At 47.6% G+C, this 22,712-nt stretch overlaps 2 protein-coding genes across 4 annotated transcripts; one reads left to right on the top strand and one right to left on the bottom strand.

Annotated features, from left to right (window-relative positions):
• Positions 1 to 490: 490 nt before the first annotated feature.
• On the bottom strand, positions 491 to 6,088 carry AIRIM (AFG2 interacting ribosome maturation factor). Its single transcript, XM_060140513.1, has 5 exons — positions 5,810 to 6,088; positions 5,358 to 5,632; positions 3,275 to 3,454; positions 1,276 to 1,394; positions 491 to 1,104 (listed from the first exon to the last, which is right to left on the bottom strand). The coding sequence occupies exons 2-5, from the start codon at positions 5,630 to 5,632 to the stop codon at positions 1,067 to 1,069; spliced, it is 612 nt and encodes a 203-aa protein (XP_059996496.1). The 5' UTR covers positions 5,810 to 6,088; the 3' UTR covers positions 491 to 1,066.
• On the top strand, positions 5,781 to 22,570 carry CDCA8 (cell division cycle associated 8). 3 transcript variants are annotated; one of them, XM_060140512.1, is made up of 11 exons: positions 5,781 to 6,349; positions 6,510 to 6,622; positions 6,762 to 6,890; positions 8,951 to 8,991; positions 10,919 to 10,991; positions 13,006 to 13,088; positions 15,717 to 15,781; positions 16,898 to 16,993; positions 18,093 to 18,219; positions 18,971 to 19,057; positions 21,894 to 22,570. In XM_060140512.1, the coding sequence occupies exons 2-11, from the start codon at positions 6,526 to 6,528 to the stop codon at positions 21,927 to 21,929; spliced, it is 834 nt and encodes a 277-aa protein (XP_059996495.1). In that variant the 5' UTR covers positions 5,781 to 6,349; positions 6,510 to 6,525; the 3' UTR covers positions 21,930 to 22,570. The 3 variants fall into 3 exon arrangements, with proteins under 3 accessions (XP_059996495.1, XP_059996493.1, XP_059996494.1); XM_060140510.1 differs by lacking the exon at positions 21,894 to 22,570 and adding an exon at positions 20,295 to 21,623; XM_060140511.1 differs by lacking the exons at positions 5,781 to 6,349; positions 21,894 to 22,570 and adding an exon at positions 20,295 to 21,623 and having other exon boundaries at positions 6,366 to 6,622.
• The last annotated feature ends 142 nt before the right edge of the window (positions 22,571 to 22,712 follow it).

Genomic DNA, 22,712 nt, shown 5'->3' with positions numbered 1-22,712 from the left:
TCTCAGATAGTAAGAGCAACAAGAGAACCCCTCCAAACACAAAGCATTCAGAATAATTCATGCTGCACCACCTCCCCCTGGTGGTAGGCTCTGGAAACTGAAATTGTTTTGATGATAAGGAGCTACTGCAATTCGAAAACAGTAACTGTTTTCCACCAATATCACCTCTACTTCTTTTTTTTTTTTTTTTTTTTGCGGTAAGCGGGCCTCTCACTGTTGTGGCCTCTCCCGTTGTGGAACACAGGCTCAGGACGCGCAGGCTCAGCGGCCATAGCTCACTGGCCTAGCCACTCCGCGGCATGTGGGATCTTCCCGGACCGGGGCACGAACCCGTGTCCCCTGCATCGGCAGGCGGACTCGCTACCACTGCGCCACCAGGGAAGCCGTCTACTTCTTTATTTTTCTAAAATATCTATTTATTTATTTGGCTGTGTCAGGTCTTAGTTGCGGCACACGGGATCTTTCGTTGCAGCACGCAGGCTTCTCTCTAGTTGTGGCACGCATGCTTAGCTGCCCCTCGGCATGTGGGATCTTAGTTCCCTGACCAGGGTTCAAACCTGTATTCCCTGCATTGGAAGGAGGATTCTTAAGCACTGGACCACCAGTGAAGTCCCACCCCTTCCTTCTTTAAATCATCAAAGCCACTTTTTTTCATCAAGGAGTTGGATACTGACACAAATACACGAAACCAGGACCTGGTGTCAACGAGGCTCAGAGCTTCGGATGATGCTGGGGGCAGCGGCACTCTCTACCCCTGTCCTTTCCTTCCTTACCACTTCTGTGGCTGTTGCTTCTGCACCCAGTGTTCTTCTGCACGGCCTTTCCTGCATCCTCTCTGTCTCTGTCCACTCCCCTGAGCCTTAGGAAAGGGCAAGGTGTGACCATGTGCCCTCACCCAGGACCTGGCATGAAGAAGACCCAACATCCAGTACAATCCTCAGGCTCTAGGCACTGACATTTCCAATAAGTCCAGTTGCAATGCTGACATTTCTTTAGAAATATCAGAGCGCAGTAAGGTCGGTCTTCAACTGCGTCCCCCTAGTCTCCCGATAAACACACGGCTTCTTCACTCTTCCAGGAAGAAGGAAACATTCAACAGGATATCTGGAACAGGAAGAGAGAACACATGGCATACCACCTCTCCAGAAAACACAAAACATCAGATTTGTAAAAGCTACAAAGGCACCATGAGGGCATCTCTACATGCTTTCAAAGAGGTGAGACACAGAAAGAAAGGAGGGGAGGAGACACGAAGGACTAAATGAAAACCAGTACCTCGTACAAGGTCTGGGTGTTCGTCTTCCGAAATTCGGTCCCAGGCTTTGGGCAAAGCTTGGATGTTTCCCAAGTCTCCCCACTGGATTGAGGACAGAAGGTACTTCCTCTTCAGGTACCTTCCTGGGAGTTAAGGAAGGTGCTCAAAAAGAAAATGAAATATGCTGAAGGAAGAAAATACCCTGGAGAGAGCTCCTGGGAGCGAGAAAAGTGAAAGCGCAGCTACTGCTACATTTACCAGGTGGGCAGGACTCGCCTCTGCTACACATCTTTACCGAGCCCTTCTTTACACACATGGCTCTGGGCTACAGGGAAAAGGACAGAAACACTGTCCCTGCAATCTGGGATCTCACCGTGGTGAGAAAAAAACAGAAACTGAAAAGACTCTAAATGACAGGAAAGATAAAACTCAGTGGAAGTTCAGAGGATGAGTTCATCGCCTTTAGAGGACAGGAGGAGCATTCCAGCACATAATGGATTCAGGGGCAGGACATTTCCAGTGCGGCTGGCATGGAACGATGTGCAGAGTAGCAGGAAAGGTGGCTGAGAGGGCAGGTGGAGCCAGAACACAAAGACCAGCACGGGGGTTCTCGTTCTCAGAGCACCAGAAGCTACTGAAAACTCCTACACAAGCAACAGGATCAAAACGAGACTTCCGGAAGATAGATCTGCGGGGTGAGGCCACTACCCGGGGGTGGCTTAGAGGGAAAGAAGCCAGGGTCAGAGAAACCTGTCTAGAGACTGCATGTGACTAAGGGTCCAAGTGAGAAACAATGGTAGAGTCAGTGGGGCTAGAGAAGGAAACTACAAGAAGCACCAAGGAAACAGAATGGAAGGACTTAACAGCTGAGTGCAAGCATTCTCACCACGGCAGCTGGCGCACCAAGCGCTCAGTGAGGGCGGCCCCAGCTACTGCTCCCACTGCCCACGCTGCTGCTACGCTGCAAGCAGAAAACGGCAGGAAGGGGGAAATGCTGCTTACGTTTCCAGCCTAAGCGATCAGACAGGTTTGATGCTACAACTTAAGGAAACAGGAGCTGCACAGGAGCGCTGGACGGAGGATTTCAATTCTCCATTTCAGCTTGCAGTTCCGCGAGATTCCAGTGGGAGGCATCTGCAGGAAACTGAAAATCAAAACTAGAGGCAAGAATAAAGGTTGGCTTGGGAGTGATTCAAATGAAGGTAGAAACTCCAGCCAGAGGGTAGATGCGACTAACAGGCAAGAATTGAGAGGAAAAAGGTGAGAGAACTCCAACTAACAGGTCTTTCTGCTTCCACCCAAGTCCTTCCTCAGAACATAGCTGGGTGATACTTTGAAAACATAGATCTGATCAGGTTACTCCTCTACTCAAAACCTTCTATAGCTTTCCATCTCACTCAGAGTAAAAGCCAAAATCCTTTCAAAGACCTTGGAGGCCCCACCAGGCCTAGCTCTGCCTCTCTGACCACATCTCCTGTTAGACCACCCCCCTTTCACTCGGCTCGAGCCCCACTGGCCGCCTTGCTACTTCCTGAACATACCAGGCTCGCTGTCACCTCAGGGCCTTCACGCTTGCTGATTCTTCTACCTGGAACACTCTTCCCCCGAATACCCCCATGGTTCTCTCCCTCACCCTCTTCAGGTCTTTTCTCAAATACCACTTTCTCAGTGAGGCCTTCCCAGACCACCCTATTTAAAACCACAAGCCCACCCTCACCGCTCGCTTTCCTCATTCCCTGCTCTATTTTTCTCCAAGGCACTTATCACCATCTGACACTCTATATAATTTCCTTTTTTTAATGCCTATCTTCTAGCACCTAGAGCAACGCCTGGCAGGGAGCAGTTACTCAATAAGTGATTTAAGGAATGACTGTACAAAGGAATGCAGAAAGAATCCAAGTTCAAGAACCAAAGAGAACTGACCCATACTGTATATTTTTGGGCAATCTTGTGAAAACTGAAATTAAAAAGACTTCCTGGAACAGTTCTGGAACTACCTGAAATGTGTACAAAGGATACAAACTTCGATAATGTCTCTCGATATCCTGTAACCACTCCAACATTTCAGCCACAGAGGGGCTTGCAGCTGAAGCCTGCAGGACAGCATCGAGGCTGATCATGTCTGCATGCTGCTCATAGATCTGAAGCACGTGTTCCACGTGGCTGCTGACTACATCGCGCACCTTGAGGAGGGCGGCTCTGGGGGAAGAGTCTGATATCAGGCAACATCATGAGAAAGGCCTAAGGCCAGGTTCCTTAACCTCAGCACTAAGGACATCTTGGACCAGATGATTCTTTGTGGGGGAGGGCTGCCCTGTGCATTGCAGGATGTTCAGAAGCATCCCCGATCTCTACCTACTAGATGACAAGAACACACCATGCCTCCACCGTTCCCAAGGTGTGACAATCAATAACGTCTCCAGATATTTACTGCCACACATCCCAGTGGGAAAAACTGCTCCAAATGAGATCCGTTCGTCTACGGAGATTGATGATGGTGCCTTGGAGGCAGGGGTGGCTCAAGAATTCAGAACTGACTTAAAGATGGAGAGGCTGAAGTTACATGGCTCTCAAAGCTGTGTGATGATGTTATTCCCAGCTGCCAAAGAAAGTAAAGACCAAGCGGCCCTTCTGGGGCTGCCATACAGGACAGCAAATGCTCACACACAGTCCAATGCAATGTACGTGAAAGGAATAAGCAAGAGGAAACTGAAGCAACAAACCAGCAGTGTTCTCAGGCTACCTCGTGCCCCATCCTAGTGAATTCTTGAATAGGTAAGATTTGGGCTCTTGACACACCCAGACTACTGTGGATCTTAGGAAAGTTACTTATTCTCAATCACGAATAAAAACAGTCTCTTTTGTTCACTGTGCATCCTAAGTACCTAAAACATCGAGACCGGCAGACAGAACAACAAACAATTGTCCAATGAATGAAAAGGATTGCTGTGAAGAGTAAATGCAACAATGCATATTAAGTGCTTCGCGAAGTGCCTAGCTTATGGTAAATTTTGTTATTATTCCATTGGTGACTCCAAGGGGCCCAGCCACCAAGACGAAGGCTACAACTTCCCAAAGGGCAAGGCAGTCCCTAGCCTAGAACTGCAGCTTTCAAAAATGTTTGACTGTGACTCACAATGAAAAAACAGACTTAAAAGTAACAGCCCGATACTCACACACAAACACGTAATCAATTGAAATAAAAGTTCACAATCTTAGAACGTACCGTGACCTAATTTAATTGATTGTCTTGTCTCTCTCTTTTACTCAGCTTAGGAACTAAGTCTGCTTCATTATTGTATTCCTAGCACCTGTGCTTGGCATCCCACAGGTGCTTAATAAAATGTTTTTTGTACAAACGAATACAAAGAAGGCCCCATCTTTGACAGTTTCCTATTAGTCTATGGCACAGACTCTACACACTAGAACCTTCTCTTGTCCTGGTCAAGGAAAGGCCATACGTGCCCTGTCTCTTCTCTATCCTCAATTACCTGTAACTCTAAGGTAGAGGGTCTAACACTAGGCATAGTAAGAGCTTAGAGACGTGCTACTCCGGGCACGCAGACACCAATGAACAGCAGAACAAGTGGCCCTGGTGTCAGGCATACTTGGGTTAGAATCCCAGTCTTACTATTTACTAACTGCACAACCATAGGCAATCTGCTTGAGCCTCAGTTTCCTCACCGGAAAAATTAATTAAGTGAGGTTAAGTCAAAGAGGTGTTGAAAAGATTTTATGAGATAATGTATGTAGAACCCTCAGCGCTGGCACCTAATAAGTTTACAGTATAGCTCCTCACTGCTTTTTACCTAAGAAAGGCTATAGAGGAGGGCCAATAAGCGATCCCCATTGCTCTTCTGTCCTGCTTTGATCACTTTTACTAAGTCCACCACTGTCACGCCTAGTCTGACAAGGGAGGTCCCAGAAAATGCCTTCTTGACAGAGATCCCATTGCAACAAACGGAAAGGACGTAAGGTTGACATATCCCTAAATACCACGCTCTCAAGTAAGAAGAAAAACACCCTTCCGACTGATCCTAGCTTATTTAACACCCAGTTTTAAAATCTTTCCGCCAAGAGCGAGCGCCACTGAGCCTCTTACAGCCTCTCCCCTAGCCTGTCCAGGAGGGTGTCACCAGCCGCCAGCTGCTTGCGCCTCAGCCGCTCCTGTAAGTCGGGGAAGGCCCGAAGTGACGGCACATCCTCAAATCGCAGGTTCTGTGCGGCCTGCAGCTGCTCTGCCAGGTTGCTGAGGGAGGCCAGGAGGGGCGGGCAGTCCCTGAGAGCGCTCTGCCACAGGCCCTGCTGCTCCTCCACCACGGGAAAGCACTTCCTCAGGGCCTCCTGCACCGCGAGCAAAGGCTGGTCTTGAGTCATCTTCCGTTGGGGGAAGGAAAACAAAAAAACAAAAAAAGCATTAGGGTTCCAAATCGATAGGGGAAGGACCGGGTCATGGGTGGGAGTTATTTCCGTTCGCAGGTGAGAACAGCGTTTCCTCAGGTAGGGCCGTCTACTCCTCCCGACAGGAGTTTCTAAGGCAAGGCGTTGTCTTACCTTTAGAGGGGCTCTCGGAAGGCAGGACCCTTGTTTCCCACCGCGGGAAGCGTTTCCTGACTATCGCTCGGAGGAGGCTCGTCCGGGTTCGGGCAGTTTCCTGTTTTAGACTACGGGTTCCCCGGGCCTATCCGTGCGTCCGGAGCCAGAAGCTTGTCTCCTCTCCTTGAGGCTGCGGGTCGCTTTCCCTAAACCAGCGGGAAAACTTAAAGCTAAAGCAATCAAAGTTTAAGAACCTTCCAAGGGCCCCAGCCTGCCTCCGAGTCTCTCTACGCATGCCCCAACATGGCTACCGAGTCGCGAAAATATGCCGTCAATGCCTTCTGGGTACTGTAGTCCTACACGTGGACTGGCTGTCCGATCGCAGAGCTTCCCTGTGATTGGTTATTGTGGGATCCTCCTAAGACGGCGGCTTCTCACTGGTCAGACTGTGGCAGTTTGAATTTGGTGGCGGCGGTCGCACGTCCGGTTAGCCCCGGAGACGCTCTCTCTCAGCTGAAGCAGCCAGGTTTTTCTCAGCCCCTGTTTCGGGACCCACAGGTGGGTGCCTCGCAGATCTTTTATGCCCAGGCCCCGAAGGGCAGGGGTCCCCCTCCAAAGCCCCTGGGGTGCCCTCCGCCCTCTCCCTCACCTTTGCGGCCCCTTGTCCCTCCCCGTCTCCGCCGCTGACGCCTTGTGGCTCGGCCCCCTCTCCCCGCAGCCTCCATCGAAGCGCCATGGCTCCGGCTAGGAAGGGCGGCAGTCGGGTGACCAAGACCAGCTCGGTACGGAGCCGAAAGCTCGCCTCTTTTCTTAAGGACTTCGACCGTGAAGGTAAGGGGCGGAGCCCGGGTGGTCGCTAGCACCTGGGGCGGTCGCGGGGTGCTGGCGGATTGGGGCGCTGGTAGCACGGATCCCAGGCCGCATTCGCCCGCCGGGTGACCCGTGTCCCGTCCGCTCTGCCCTCTCGCAGTGCAAATACGATCCAAGCAGATTCAGTCAGACAGGCAGAACCTCCTCAAGGAGATGGATAACTTGTACAACATCGAGATCCTGCGACTCCCCAAGGCGCTGCGCGAGATGAACTGGCTCGACTACTTCGGTAAGAGCTGCTAGTCTTTCCCCAGGCCTCGGCCTGGAGCCCTGCTGTGGTTACCATGGCAGCCTTCGTCTTCTTAGTGAGGTCTTCCAAGATCGCTGTAGGAAACTGCAGCCCTACTCCTTCCCCCCACTCCCTGTCTCACCTCCCGGCTTTACTTTTCTCCTTAGCTCTTACCCTCATCTACCTCTGCAGGCAGGCAAACGTTTTCTCTAAAGGACCAGATAATAAATATTTTAGGCTTTGTAGGCCAGAGGGTTCGCTGTCGAAACTACTCAACTTTGCTGTTATGGTTCCAAAACAGCTGCAATGAATGGGCATAGTTGTTTTACAATAAAAACTTACTTATGGACACACTGAAATGTGAATTTGACATAGATGTCACGTGTCATGAAATACTCTTTTGGGGGGGCGGGGGGGGGATATTTTATCCAACCCTTTGAAAATGAATGAGTGGCTTGGTTTATTACCAGACCTCAGTTGGAAGGATAATCCCAAGCAGGTCTTCCTGCAGCTTAGGGAAAATGCCAATTTAAAATGGGCATATCAAATTGTGAAGTGCAGGACTCAAGAGTTTTCCTGGCCAGAGAAAAATCCCAGCCTGTTCCCCACCCCCTTGCTAAATGTCCAAGGAAAGGCAAAAGGCTGTCCTTTTGCTGGGCTACCCTTACTTTTACCGTTTTCCTTATTGTTCTTTACCCAGTATATAGCCTCCTTCCTGGATAGAAATGCATGTTCTGTTCACATAGTAGACGTTCAGTGATGCTTTTGACTTCCCCTTTTATTTATTAACCTATTTGTGCATCTCTGCAAATATTCACTGAGCATGTGTTAGGCACAATGCTAGGTGCTGAAGATGCATTGGGAAATAAAACAGGCGTTGTCCTTGCCTCCAGGAACTTACAAGTTAGTAGAGAAGGATCATTTTTAAAATTTGGACATGATTATATATTTAAAATTATGAGTACTACTAAAGAGAATAGAGTAGTGGTCAATGAGCACATTTATATAGTGCTTTCTATGGCAGACAGGCACCGTACCAAGTGTTTTCCATATATTAACTAATTTCATCCTCATCACAACCATATTAATTGTTAATATTATCCCTGTTTTATAGACAAGATTAAAGCACAGAGATTGTTTACTTTGCTCAAAGTCTCATAAGCTAGTTAGTGACAGAGTCTACTTGAACCAGGCATTCTGGTTCCAAAGCCTGAGTTCTTAACTATTATAGGGGATACTACCAGTTTTTCCAGCCAGAGGACCTAACCTAAGTTTTTATTCTACATCTAAATCTGCAAAGGCCTCTTCATTCAATACACATTTACTCCCTACTTACTGTGTGACATTTGTGTGTGTGTGTGTGTGGTACGCAGGCCTCTCACTGTTGTGGCCTCTCCCGTTGCGGAGCACAGGCTCCGGACGCGCAGGCTCAGCGGCCATGGCTCACGGGCCCAGCCGCTCCGCGGCATATGAGATCTTCCCGGACCGGGGCACGAACCCATGTCCCCTGCATCGGCAGGAGGACTCTCAACCACTGCGCCACCAGGGCAGCCCTGTGTGACATATTTTTGCCAGAAGCTATGGGTATTATCTCTGTCCTCAAAGAGTTCAGTTCAAGGCAGGGCACTTTTACAGTTTTGAGTAGTTGTTGGATGTGACGATAGAGAGCAACTAACTCAGCACATTGCAGCGATCTGCTGAGAGAGAAAAATAAGCAGAGTTTGCATTTGAGCTGAGTTTTGAAGTATGAATTAGAAATTTTTTGGGTGCAGAGGAATATTTCGGGCAGAGGAAATAAGTACCAGGGCACTGAGTCATGAGAGACAGTGGCACATTTGGGAAATAACAGGCACTTTGGTGTGGTGGAACCTAGAATAAGCCATGAGGGGAACAGTCAAGCTTGGAGAGAGATTAAACTAGGTTGTAAAGGCTCCTGAGTGTTGGATCAAGGGCTTAATCTGGTCAAGTGTAAGAAAAGTAAGTGGTCATATTAGGGAGGATGGTTTATTATTTAAATTATTAGAATCTGATAGTAACTAAACAAAACGTTCTTTTCAAAGCCCTTGGAGGAAACAAGCGGGCGCTGGAGGAAGCAGCAACAGTAAGTGACTTCTCCTATTTTTGAACTGTTGGTTAGTTTTAAGTTTAGTCTGTTCACAAAATTCAACCAGTGGGTGCTGACTGTGGAAGAGGTTCCAGAGGGGAAGTATCTGTGTCAACAAAAAAATTATAGTTGTCAAATGCTGAGAACATGAAGCCCAGATAATTTCAAGGTTTATAAAGAGAGGTAGTTCTTTTCTTGGCAGGTTCCTTGCAGCTCTTTGCCCGGACCTTCTCAGGGGAAGTAGAAAGCCTAAAGTCCAAGTTCCTTTAAGCCCCTGCATCATTACACGGTGACCTGGCCTGCTAGATGAGGCAGAGTAAAGAGTTTAGATCTGCACTGTCTGTTACAGTAGCCACCAACTACGTGTAGCTCTTTAAATTAATTATATGTATTCAGTTCCTCAGACGCACCAGCCACATTTCAAATGTTCAGTAGCCACTTTCCATTCCATCATCCGTTTCAGACAGCACTCGTCTGTCTAGCACAGCACTTTCTAAGCTAAGCCTTGACAGCTTCAGAATCCTCGTCTGAGTACTCCATGTAGTCTCTGCCAGCCCAGAGATGAAACCTGTGTCATTCCTAGTCTGTAACGACTATTCTGATATTCACACGTGCCCTGCAAGGAAAGGCCTGTGAATCATGCCCGCTTATGCCTATTCCCATACATATAGTTACCACGGGGAACAAATTTAATTAGAATGGCGACTGGAAGCCTTTTTGAAGGCCCCAGGGGCAGAGTAGAAAAACTTTTGGCCCTCTAGACTTTAAAAAATAAAAAAAATTTTTTTACAGTAACTATGTAAGGTGCTGAATGTGTTAATTAACTTGATTGTGGTAATCATTTCACAATGTGTATGTATCACAAATCCTCGTGTTGTACACTTTAAATATGTTAGACTTTTATTTGTCAATTATACTTCAATAAAGCTGGAGGGAAAAAATGAGAAGGCTGACATAGCATCAAGTGTGGTAGAGAATATGGGTCATTAGGAACTTGTTTGCTCCTGGCATGTAAACAAGTACAATCACTTTGGAAAACAATTTTGCATAATATTAAGGCTGAACACTTGTGTACCCTACAACCCTGTAATGCCCCATCCCTAAGTATATAGCCAAGAGAAAACTTGGACAGGTGTGCATCAGACACATGTATAAGACAGTTGAAAGTAACAGTGTTTGTAATAGCAAAATACTGTTGAGAGGAGATTGGACAAATCCATCGTGATAGATATTACATAGCAGTGAAAACAAATTATCTACAACCACAAATAGTGATCAAAAACAAAAGCAAACAAAATATTGTTTAAGCACATACACATTTGTGGAGAAACACACACACACACACTTTCTTTCAAGCAAATGGAGTGATGATAGTGGTTATCTCTAAGGAATGACAGAATTAGGAGACTGGTCACCTTTCGAGGAGAGGCAAGGAAATAGAACAGGGAAAAATACATAGCCTAGAAGCAAGTAATTGGCAATGTTTTAGGCCTTCGTTAGTATGGTGGGTTTACGGAAGTTCAATATTTTGTAGTATAACTAACATAACAATCTTTTGTATGTATCAAAGAATATGTTTTGGGTTTTTTTGTTTTTAATATTTTACTTATTTATTTATTTGGTTGTGTGGGGTCTTAGTTGCGGCAGGCAGGCTCCTTAGTTGCAGCTCGTGGGCTCCTTAGTTGCGGGAGATGGGCTTCTTAGTTGTGGCATGTGAACTCTTAGTTGTGGCATGCATGTGGAATCTAGTTCCCTGACCAGGGATCGAACCCGGGCCCCCTGCATTGGGAGCACGGAGTCCTATCCACTGCGCCACCAGGGAGGTCCCAAGAATATGTTTTTTAATTAATGTTTTTAATCTTAAAATATTGTTCCTCGTATTTGATGGAATATACCTTTTGTTTTCTGGCTGTGTTCATTACAGGCTGACCTGGATATCACAGAAATAAACAAACTAACAGCAGAAGCTGTTCAGACACCCCTGAAATCTGCCAAAAGTGAGTACTTTTCAAAACCCCTTGTTGAACGGAGAGAATGAAGGCCTAGTGTGGTTGGCTGGCTGCTTGGGGAGACCTCACTGGAGGAACCTCTTCCCTCTAATGCCTGGTCCTCAGCCTTGCAAATCCAAAAATTTGATTTTAGCCTCTGCATTCAGTTAATGATATGCAGGACTGATAACTAACCGAACTCTTTAGACCAATGTGTGAGCTAAAGTGAAGGTGAAAGAAGAAAAACAAAAGCTGTGCTGGAAACCAAACAGTGTTGCCTGCTTGCTTCCCTGAGTTAGAGAGGTGAGCAAGGTTTGGAGAGGTGCTACAAGACACGTTAGTGCCGGCCAAGACTCTCCCTGATGTGATCAGAAGGGTTCAAAGAGCATTGTGAAAGGACCAACTGTCTAAGCATGTCATTCCATGTTGCTCAATTCACTGACCCATCTGTGGAAAATTCTCTCACATACACGTCCAACACTCTGAGAAACACTATCTTAAAGGGTAAGTTTGGGGGAAGCTGGGTTGTAATTAGTGAGCATAGACTCAGGCCAGGGTGAGTTCTGTTATGGACGTGATGTCACTGTCATTAAGCTCCAGTAGCTCAATGCATCCAACTCCGGTGAGGATGAGCCTGACCCAAGACCTGGAGTTTGGGGCTGCCCACCAAGCGGGCACCTTCTCCACTGGGCCAAGCCAGAAACACCGTCCAATTCTTGTTCCAGCTTGCCTTCCATCAGAGCTGTCCTGTAGCATGAAGACGGCATGATGGGATTTTCACTTTCCTAGTGTCATGTTCCAGGCCTGCCCCAGCAAGGTTGTGACGTAATTGGACTTGGGTGTTCCTAGAGTTAGTTCCTTAGCTGCAAATCTGCAATCTGTTAGGTCGCTTTGGGTTATTTCTACATTTAGGTAATGTCCAATTTCTCTTTTGAATTCCACTTTTTTTTTTTCCTTATTTGGTGTGTGGGATGTGGGGGGCTGGTCTTCCGATTTCACCACTGGGAACTGAACACACTGGGACCCAGGTCAAACAACAGTAGAAATTGGTTTTGTGTCCTCTCGACCACTGGACTTCAACTACATTGTAAGCTATTTTTTTTTTAAGGTAAATATACTTAGATTCTTATTTGTGTCAGGGAGAAAAAAAAGCTTAAAAGTCATTAAGTCTGATCTCTCCTCCTATAATTAAATTTCTCTATGGAATCCCTGCTTGGGATTTTCTAGCCCATGGTTGTACGTATTTAGCAGTGAGACTACCTGTCATCAATAGACAGCTGTAATGGTTAGAACGTTTTTTCTAATTTTGAACCAGAGTTTCCTGTGGTATCTACATATTGATACTGGTTCTGCTCTTTGAGGTCCCATAGAGCTGTCTTCCATATGACAACCCCTTAAATATTTAAAAATTGGTATTATTTCCTCCGTTATCATCCATCTTAAACATCCCTCGTATCCCTTTTCCTTCTAAGATGATAGTTGTAATAATTTATTATTTATAAATAGTATTTTATTATAATAAATAGTAATACTTATAATGTGTTCAGTACCATCCAAGGGACTTTACATTCATTTGTCCCACAAATATTTAATAAGCACTTATACAGTAGGCGCAACTCTAGGGTTTGGGATGAATAACAAAGACCGTGTTTTTGTGGGGCACACATTCCAGGTCTCATCATATCCCTATGAAGTGGCTCCCCCTTTTAGATGATCACCATGAAAGCTATGTGACCTAGTCAGAGGCAGGGCCAGGCCTCAAGCTCAAGGCTGTCTGACTCCAGGGTCTGCACTCATATTCAGAATGCTGGGCTGCCGTACAAAGCATTATATGGGGTTTCTTAACCACTCTTGAGACCCTCTTTTTTGTCTATACCCTCTTTTTTTTTTAAAGTCATCTTTATATTGGATCTATTTCTTGATTACAGCCTAAGAGTGCATAAGTTTTATTTCCTATAAGAAATGTGAATGCATAAAAGTTTATTCCCATGAGAAATATCACTCTGTTAAAACTTTCTTATAGCACGAAAGGTGATGCAAGTGGATGACATGATAATGGAAGAAGAAGAGGAAGAAAATAAAAATAAGAATCCTCAAACTGCAAGAGTAAGTAGGCACTCTGATTCAGGGCTGGAGCCTGTCAGGAGAAAAAGGAAATACTTAAAGTATGCTCCCCCAGCACCCTTGGGCACAGCCTTTAAAATGAGTGAGATTTCACTAGCTGGAGAAGAAAGGGAAGGGAATTCCAGGAAGAGGAATGAAAGTGCCCTTTAAGGAACAGGAAGCAGTTTGGTATGGCTGGGGTGTAAACTGTGAGGGTGATCTGGGGAGAGCAGGGGCCAGAAAATGAATGGCCTTGTGTGCCAAACTTGGAATTTGCAGTTTCATGAGGTAGGTCTTGGTAAATGACATGACCAGATAGGTATTTCAGAATAGGATTCGGGATAAACGGGAGAGAGGAAAAACTAGAGACAAGGGAACCAGTCAGGAGGCTACTGTAATTCTCTTTTTTTTTTTAATTTTTTTTTTAATTGAAGTTTAGTTGATTTACAGTGTAATGCCAATCTCTGCTGTACAGCAAAGTGACTCAGTTATGCACGTAGAGACATTCTTTTTTGTATATTTTCCATTACAGTTTATCACAGGATATTAAGTATAGTTCCCTGTGCTATATAGTAGGACCTTGTTGTTTATCCATCCTATATGTAATAGTTTACATATACTAATCCCAAACTCCCAGTCCTTCCCTCCCTCATCCCCCTCCCTCTTGGCAACCACAAGTCTGATCTCTATGTTGTGAGTCTGTTTCTGTTTTGTAGATAGTTTCATTTGTGCCATATTTTAGATTCCACATATAAGTGATCTCATATGGTATCTGCCTTTCTCTTTCTGACTCTTAGTTCACTTAGTAGGATAATCTCTAGTTGCATCCATGTTGCTGCAAATGGCATTATTTTGTTCTTTTTTATGGCTGAGTAGTATTCCATTGTATATATGTACCACATCTTCTTTATCCATTTCTCTGTCGACGGACATTTAGGTTGCTTCCATGTCTTGGCTATTGTGAATAGTGCTGCTATGAACATAGGGGTGCATGTATCTTTTTGAATTACAGTTTTGTCCGGGTATATGCCCGGGAGTGGGATTGCTGGATCATATGGTAATTCTGTCTTTTAGTTTTCTGAGGAACCTCCACACTGTTTTCCCTAGTTGCTGTACCAGCTTACATTCCCACCAATAGGGTAGGAGGGTTCCCTTTTCTCCACACCCTCTCCAGCATTTATTTGTAGACTTTTTAATGATGGCCGTTCTGACCGGTGTGAGGTGGATTTGATTTGCATTTCTCTAATAATTAATGATGTTGAGCATCTTTTCATGTGCCTACTGGCCATCTGCATGTCGTCTTTAGAGAGATGTCTATTAAGGTCTTTTGCCCATTTTTCGATTGGGTTGTTTGTTTTTTTGTTGTTGAGTTGTATGAGCTGTTTGTATATTTTGGAGATTAAGCCCTTGTCTGTCCCATCATTTGCAAATATAGTCTCCCATTCCGTAGGCTTTTTCCTTTTTTTTATGGTTTCCTTTGCTGTGCAAAAAGCTTGTAAGTTTGATTAGGTCCCATTTGTTTAGTTTTGCTTTTACTTCTATTGCCTTGGGAGACTGACCTAAGAAAACACTGGTACAATTTATGTTAGAGAATGTTTTGCCCGTGCTCTCTTCTAGGACTTTTGTGGTGCCATGTCTCATGTTTAAGTCTTTAAGGCATTTTGAGTTTATTTTTGTGCATGTGTGAGGGTGTGTTCTAACTTCATTGATTTACATGCAGAGGCTGCTGTAATTCTTGAACTGAGGCACTGACCCTGTAAAAAGAGAAGGGATGGTTCTGCGATAAGTTTTATAATGGAGAGTAGGCAAGACTGGTAGAGGGAAGGAGGGACCAGAGATGACTAGGTGGTTTCTAGTCTAGGGAACTGCCATCCGGTGGCATGTGGGGCACAGGAGGAGGAGGAGTGCTGGGTTAGGGCTAAGGGGAGCAGTCCCTGTGTCAGTTGTTTGGCCTGCTGAGTGTTCAGTACTTCTCCAGGACAGCTCGCCCTGACAGAAATCTCAGCCTGGAGCTCAGGCAGAAGTAAGAGACTGAGAGACAACGACTCCCAGATCTTTAGGTGGTTGTCCCAGCGAGGGAGTCGATGAGGTTGTACAGGGAGAACGTGGAGGGGAGGCTGAGGATGGACCCTAGGAGGGAAGGTAGAAAGAGGAGCTCGTGAGGCAGCCTGTAGAGGGCCAGCCAGAGAAGTGGGGAGGTGGGTGGATCTTAGAAACAAGGGAGGATGTCAGCAGGTAAAGAGTGATTCCTGTCAGGTACCTCTGAGGACTCAGCAAGGGTGAGGACTGCTGAGGGTTCCTTGGATTGGGCACCTGGGTGCCCTTAGTGACCATCACAGCAGCACTTTGTGAGGGGGTGGGAGTGGGGTGGGGAGACCAACCAGGCTGTACTCAGTCCAGAAGACACTTACCTTCACTCTCAGTCAAAGGCCTCTATTCTGAAGACTCAGGCAGTATAGATTCTTAGTTGATCAATTATGTTCAGAATTATTTAAGTCACTGTGAATTCTGTGAGATAGACCTTCTGATGTTCGGTATTAGTTTTCTTTTCCAGAGCTGGTACCCCTTTCCCTTACCTTTCCCCTTTGCAGGGCCTTTTGTAACCTCAGTTTCATTTGCCTGTGACTTCAGGTTAAAAGGTGTCCTCCATCCAAGAAGAGAACTCAGTCCATACAAGGAAAAGGCAAAAGTAAAAGGTAACAGGTTTTCCAGATTTAGATGTGTTTTTGGTTTTATTGGAGAACCACATTCATCATGGCAGAAATAGCTGGTAAAGGGCTTTTGTGACTTGTGTTCAAGTTGAGCTTCACATCATCGAATCCTCCAGTATCCGAGCTGGAGGGGCCTCTAGAAACCGTCTGACCCAACACCTTCTCTGGTTCTTCTGCCCACGTTCTCTATCTCCCCCCCTCCTTTTTTTTTAATGCAAACAAGGAGATTAAGACTCAGAAACACAGAGTAAGCACTGCATATTTTGTTCAGTTACCTGACAGTCCACGTATAGAGCTATCCACAGTCGGTCACAAAGTGGCTGTCACCTACCTGTAGTTAGTTTCTTAAAAGATTCCTCCTCGGGCTTCCCTGGTGGCGCAGTGGTTGAGAGTCCGCCTGCCGATGCAGGGGACACGGGTTCGTGCCCCGGTCAGGAAGATCCCACATGCCGCGGAGCGGCTGGGCCCGTGAGCCATGGCCGCTGAGCCTGCGCGTCCAGAGCCTGTGCTCCGTAACGGGAGAGGCCACAACGGTGAGAGGCCCGCGTACTGCAAAAAAAAAAAAAAAGATTCCTCCTGTTCTTGCTAAATAATGAGTCACCGTAGACTTGGAACTGTTTATGCTGGGAGTTGGGGGGAGGGGCTGCCTCTTAACAGGCTCAGGAAAGTAGTCACTGGGGCGTGTGTCTGTGAAGCGGTGGGCTCCTCCCATTTCTCCCTGGGCAGTGGGAGCTGTCTGGCAGGAGGACAGGAGCTCCAGCTGGGGGGCCTGCAGGGTGCTGAGGGGCTGGCTCCTTCCCCTCATTCGTTAGCTTGATTGATAAGTCAGATTCTGGAGGCAGGCGGCCTGGGTTCGGAGTTCTGGCTCTGCCCTAATTGGCTGTATGATCTTGGGCAAGTTATTTAACTCAATATGCCTGAGTTTCTGCATCCGGAAATGAGGATCATGGTGCTTCTCAGAGGGTGGTTAGGAGGGCTGCACGAGCTAATGTGTGTAACGTGCCCAGGATAGGCTCTGACATGGTCAGTGTTACCTGCCTCTGCGGCTGCCGTCCCTGGACCTGAGAGTTGGCGTACCTAATGGTCATGTCTCACCTGTAGGTCAAACCATTGTGCCACTGTTACCCCAGCTGTGGGCCGACTGGAGTTGTCTATGGTGAAACCAACTCCGGGCCCGACACCCAGGTTTGACTCAAGGTAAGTATTGACAGCAGCACTTGGATTTTTGTGGGAGCCCAACATTTGATGTTTGCCAGAAAAGAAGGGTGTTTAAGAAAATAGTGGGAAGCCCCTAACAGAGGAGGGTAACTGCCTGGGTTTCCTAATGTTTGCCTCTCCCCTGAGTGTAGATCTGCGTGTTTTTGGTGACAAAATGATTCTTTACCTGTCCCTGATGACTAGGAGGCCTCTAGTGACTGTTTTGGTCTTTTCCGATTCTGATCAAGTTTATTTTAAATTGGTAGGTACTCTCCCATACTCTTGGTAGGAGTGAAAATGGACACCACCTTTTGGGAGACCAGTATAAACAAGGATGTTCTTATAGCATAAATTAATCCCTTCCATAGTGCTGGTCAAGTAGATAGGACATGGGGTATAGCCATTAAATAAGTACATCCGCATGTGCTGATGGGGAAGAGCTTCATGATCACAAGCATCTCCAAAGCAGGTGGCAGGGCAGCGTGTCCTAGATGACCCCATTTGATAGAAAGTTTCTGGAAGGACGCATAAGGAACTGAGAGTGGTTATCTGGAGTGGGGAGAGTGAGGAAGACTTACCTTCTACTTCTAATTCTCTTCCTTAACTGCTTATTGTTTTTTTTTTACATGAGTACATAGCAAAAGACATTTAGGGAAAAATAGATGGCAGCATTTTAAAGGTCTTGAGAAAGTCACTTTGGGAATTAATATAATGATGTAATCTCTGAATCATCCAGCTTTGACCCTGGAAAAGTCCTCCTGATGGAAGCGCTTAGCCACTCTTGGAAGTATATTAACACAGTTTATTTCTGACTTTGTGGATGGATGGATGGATGGATGGATGGATGGCTGGCTGGTATCCATATGGAGCTTTGGACCTAAAATTTACATGGATAAGAATTAACTTTCGCTAGATGTATGTTTGATAATTACAACCTCCTTCCTCCAGCTGTGTTTAGTCAATACTGCTTTTTAACCCTAAATTTAGAATGCGCCTTCTTAGAAATGTGTGATTTGAAAACTGCAGCTTGAGGCCAGATGGGGTCAAGGTGTCATTCAGTCTGCCAAGCCATCTTTACAGAGACTTCCCCACTTTATAGGGTCTTCAAGACCCCAGGCCTGCGCACTCCAGCAGCCAGAGAGCGGATTTACAATGTCTCTGTAAACGGCAGTCCTCTTGCTGACAGCAAAGAGATATTCCTCACCGTGCCAGTGGGAGGCGGAGAGGTAGGTGTTCCAGAGGGCGATCAGGCCATGGCGTGCTGCTTACTCAGCATTTCTTTCTCTTGTCCATCACCCACTTCTCTCCCAAAACCCAAAGTGCCTTTGGTTGCATGGCTTCTGATATCCACATTTCTGTAGGACTCAGAACCACTTCCTCGCCCAGGTTAGAGCTCCAGACTGGGAAGATCCTTGCCCAGCTCTGGGGTTCATTTGTTCATCCACTAACATTTGCCCATCTGTCTTGTAGCAGGTTCAAGATGTAGAAGACATTCCTGCCCTTGAGAAGCAGTTCAGTAGTCAAGCTAGGCTCCCAATTAACTGTAACATGTGATGTGTGCAGTAAGGGAGATATTAAAGGGCGTGCAGAGGAGGGCACTATCGGGGTGCGTGCGTGCTTAGTCTGGAAAGGGGAGCTCGAGCTGTGTCTTCCACTCTGTGTAGCTTCGAGGGGTCTGAAGCAGGCAGAGCAAGTTGCTGACCTCGGCTCCTGGGACGGAGGGGATGGTTTATCTCAGATGAGGTCTGCAGGGCGTTTCTAAGCTAACGTGCACCCCTTCTACTCAGCTGATCCAGCTATCGGCCCAGTGATAAACACCGACGGCACTGTCTCTTTCGGGTTAACTCCCCTCCTGCCTGCCTTGCCATCCCCCTCCACAAGTGCAGGACATCGAGGGACCCCGGAGCACACTGGGCTGCTGGGTGGAGGTTCCTGCCCTGAGGGACGTGCCACGTTAACCCTCTCCCCTCCACACAGAGCATGCGGTTATTGGCCAGTGACTTGCAGAGGATTGATATCGCACAGCTGGATCCAGAGGCCTTGGGAAACATTAAGAAGCTCTCTGTAAGTCTCGGGTTCCTCTCCACACACAGGAGGCCTCCAGTAGCCTTCTGGGTTTAGCCGTACTTAGGACTGCCTTTTGGGTCTGGCCTGCTGCTTTACACTTACAACTGTGTGGCCTCTTTCCCCCAAGGGATTTTGACTGTTATCCTGCTTACTGAGCAGCAATTCTGTCCCTAAATTGATGCTGAGTTTTGGTCCAACCAGAGTGCCTGCCACAGAAGTTCCACAAGAGAATCAAATCCTGCCTCATTCAGGCAGTTGGTGCCTGTATGTTAGGGCACAATTGACCCCCCGGGGACTGAAACTTCCTCACAACAGTTCGGGAACAGGGTGAGGAGCTTGCTACCAGGAATCCCACAGAATCAAAGAAAGCACTGAACAGGCAGGCCCTCTGAGTGGTGGGACCACCAGTGCCAGGAGTTGATGGGGCTCTGCTCTGGTGCACCAGCTCCTTTAGCAACTCTGTCTTTGGGGCCCGTGCCCTCACCTCTCTTGCACCTCGTCCTTCCCTCACTCAGTGGGTAACCTTCTCCACGAGGCTCTTGGTTCTGTTCTCCCTTACCTTGAGTCAATATGTGGCTCTGGGTAGCCACACTCCCAGCTCTGACTCTATTGCTCCATTGCCCAACGCAGACAGTCCAGTTTCAGTCTTATTTAAATTCTCAAGAGGAAGAATTGAATTAGCTCAGCTTTGGTCAGACGGGCCTCCCCGGTCCCTTCCGCTTTGATTTTGGCTGGTGGATGGGAACACCTAGTGCAAATATGACTGCTGTAGGTCCCCCCTCCTGGGGGGAGGTCTGTGAAGGGTACATCCAAGTAAGGGGATGGGCGGAGCGACTTTCCCAAACATGTTGTACAGAACAGAGGCCGGTGCTGAGATCAGGCACATACCCAGCCCCCCGGATCTGGTGACATCCATCATCTAGCTGGACCTACAGCATTGCTGTTCCCAAATTATACCTTCACTGTCTCATTTGAGATGGTATTTTGCTCCTTTGTTCAGATGAGAAATGGAGATTCAGAAAGGTTAGTTCGGTCTGCGTTGGTGGTATAGAGGAGAGCATAGCTGCCTTCCAGAAAGGTTAGTTTGTTCATGTTACCAATAGAGGATGGAGGGCTGAGATTCACTCAGACCAGCCCGGCCCCAAAGCCAGTGCTACCTGAGCAGACTATGTGCTAAGTGGGCAAGCCTCCCAGCTTCGTCCTCTCTAAAGGGCCTCTCTCCTTGTCCTTTCAGAGCCGTCTTGCTCAAATCTGCAGCAGCATACGGACTCACAAATGAGGCTGCTATTCCAAGAAGCCAGATTTCACAGGATGGACCTTCAGTGGGCACTTCTGGGACCCTGAAGATACCTCTTCCCTTGGGCTTATTGTCTGTTTGAATGTGAAGTTCCAGAGCAGGGAGAAGCGTTCCTCTTGGAGAATTCAGGAAACGTTGCTATTGGCACCTCCCAACCCAGGTGACAGACACTGCCTCTGTGTCCATAGAGCCCAAACCTCCTGCCATTCTCCCAGCTGAATTCTCCTTCCTGCTCTCAGCTGCCGCCTCTGCCTGCCGTAGCTCCACGTCCTCCTCGCCCTGCCCTAACTCCAGCCGAGGCTGCACAGGGGAGCCTCATGTTCTCGGGAAGACTGCCAACTCGCCCTCACCGGAGAGCCCGCTCCAGCTGGCGTTCCCGCCCTGTGCGTGCTTGAGGCTGGGAGCTAGGCTCAGAGAAGTGAGCTCCGTGAGAGGGCGGCTCCAGGACCTGGGAGGGACTGTGCAGATGGGGCCAGGACCTGTCACAGCAGTGACCACAGGAGGAAACACCTCCCCTCCTGCGCACATCCCCTCCCTCCTGTGGTGGGTGCTGACAGGGCTCTGCAATCTTAACACCTGCCATGCCCAGTAGTTTGGTTTCAAGCTGACTTGTAGACTTAGTATTTTGTATTATCCCTGTTTACCAAAGACCAAAACTTGGTTTGTGGGCAGTTTCCATGTCTTACTCCTCTACCTCTCTGGTTAGTCCAGTTAGTGGGAATCTGGATAAGGGAGCTGTAGGGTTTAGGTTAATCGAGGGTTTTTACATGACTGGCCGCAGAGGAACTCTAAGCTCTCCGTGGCCCTGTGGTCCCCACCAGGCCTGTAGACTTTGCAGAGAGCACTTCTGTCTTCTGAGGTTCATGGGGGAGTGGGCGTAGCTTGCCTGGTGGCCTCATTCCTCACGTTTGGCCTCTGCCCTGGCGTGGGCTGTCACATGGGCACTGAGATCCCTGCGCTCCAGCCAGCACCTGTGCCCCAAAGAATCATTAGATGTGGTTTGAGAACGTGGGACCTGAGAGTCCCCACCCCAAGCCTGAGAGCACAGTGTTCTGTGTATGGCTCTCTGTTGTACTCTATTATTTTCCTACATGACCATTCTAGTCCAGTCCTGTTCAAGATGTGTTCTTTTCAAGTTGTTTTATTCTCCCTTTCCTGAGACTTTTGTACATACTGTTTTCCTGAGTCATGGTATCTGTAAGCTGATTTATTCTAATCAGAGCTACTGAAAGGTACCTGTTTTCAATAAATTGTGGATTTGTTTTTTTTGTTTGTTTTTTGTTTTTTGTTTTTTCTGCGGTACGTGGGCCTCTCGCTGTCGTGGCCTCTCCCGCTGCGGAGCACAGGCTCCGGACGCACAGGCTCAGCGGCCATGGCTCACGGGCCCAGCCGCTCCACAGCATGTGGGATCTTCCCAGACCGGGGCACGAACCCATGTCCCCTGCATCGGCAGGCGGACTCTCACCCACTGCGCCACCAGGGAAGCCCTGTGGATTTGTTTTTAATTGATATTCCGCCCTGCCTGTCATCTCCAAGCTGTGCTACCTGGACCAGAGACAGTTTTGGAGCTGAAGCTACTGGAGTGAGGGTCTGCAAGCAGCTACTTTCCTCAGAAGATGCAAAAACCTTTACTTCAGGCAGAACCTCTCTGATACCTGAAGAGGGGGCCCTCTCCCCAAGATCCAGGTCACGGGTAACCTAGCCCAAGAAGCCTTTCCCCAACATCTTCCTTCCATGAGCTAGAAATTTACATCATGGGGGCACAGTATCTAGGGTACCTATAGTTTACTTGTGTAGCAAGTCTCGTTGGCCAGGGACAAAGCAGGGGCCCAGGTGATTCAGTGATCGTGCTTCTCACTTCCCAAGCTCCAGGCTCTGGCAGATCTGCCTTCCTGGAATTCGCTCTTCGCCGAAATGATCGACGTGGGGCTCACGGCGGAAGAGAAGACAGACTGGGGTCACGGTTCAGCAGGTCATTGGTGTTGACAGTTTAGGGAGAAGGCCCTTCAGTCAGTGACAGCATTTAGAGTAGAGGTTACTCATTTCAAGCGATTAAGTCACCAAAGCTGAGGCTTCTACCTTTTCCTTCATTGTCTGGTACACTGTTGTTAAGTAGAGCCTGACGTCAAGAAAACACTTAGGATCCAACACTCTTTACGCAAAGCCACCCTCACCCTAGTTTGGCTCCAACTGCACTACTGCCTAGACCCAATTGCAGGGAATGTGTAGTAAATACCAGTCACACGACAAAGATGGAGCAGTCCTTCATTCCATACAAGAGCTGGCTTGGAGACGGTAATGAGCTCCCCATCCCAGGATTTAAGGCATGGGCTGAACTATCACAGGGCTGGCATG

The sequence above is a fragment of the Lagenorhynchus albirostris genome, chromosome 2 (assembly GCF_949774975.1).
Source record: "Lagenorhynchus albirostris chromosome 2, mLagAlb1.1, whole genome shotgun sequence".
Taxonomy (NCBI): domain Eukaryota; kingdom Metazoa; phylum Chordata; class Mammalia; order Artiodactyla; family Delphinidae; genus Lagenorhynchus; species Lagenorhynchus albirostris.
Note: the sequence above shows the minus strand (reverse complement) of the source record. Positions and strands in the feature narration are given on the sequence as shown.

Excerpts from the sequence above, each read along its gene's own strand:
- AIRIM (XM_060140513.1), bottom strand. The coding sequence starts at position 5,632 with ATGACTCAAGACCAGCCTTTGCTCGCGGTGCAGGAGGCCCTGAGGAAG. Across the intron at positions 1,395-3,274 it reads GAGAGACATTATCGAAGTTT|GTACCTGAAGAGGAAGTACC; the intron begins GTATCCTTTGTA and ends ACTCCCAGGAAG. Across the intron at positions 1,105-1,275 it reads ACACCCAGACCTTGTACGAG|ATATCCTGTTGAATGTTTCC; the intron begins GTACTGGTTTTC and ends TTCCTGTTCCAG.
- CDCA8 (XM_060140510.1), top strand. The coding sequence starts at position 6,526 with ATGGCTCCGGCTAGGAAGGGCGGCAGTCGGGTGACCAAGACCAGCTCG. Across the intron at positions 6,623-6,761 it reads TAAGGACTTCGACCGTGAAG|TGCAAATACGATCCAAGCAG; the intron begins GTAAGGGGCGGA and ends GCCCTCTCGCAG. Across the intron at positions 15,782-16,897 it reads GGAAAAGGCAAAAGTAAAAG|GTCAAACCATTGTGCCACTG; the intron begins GTAACAGGTTTT and ends TCTCACCTGTAG.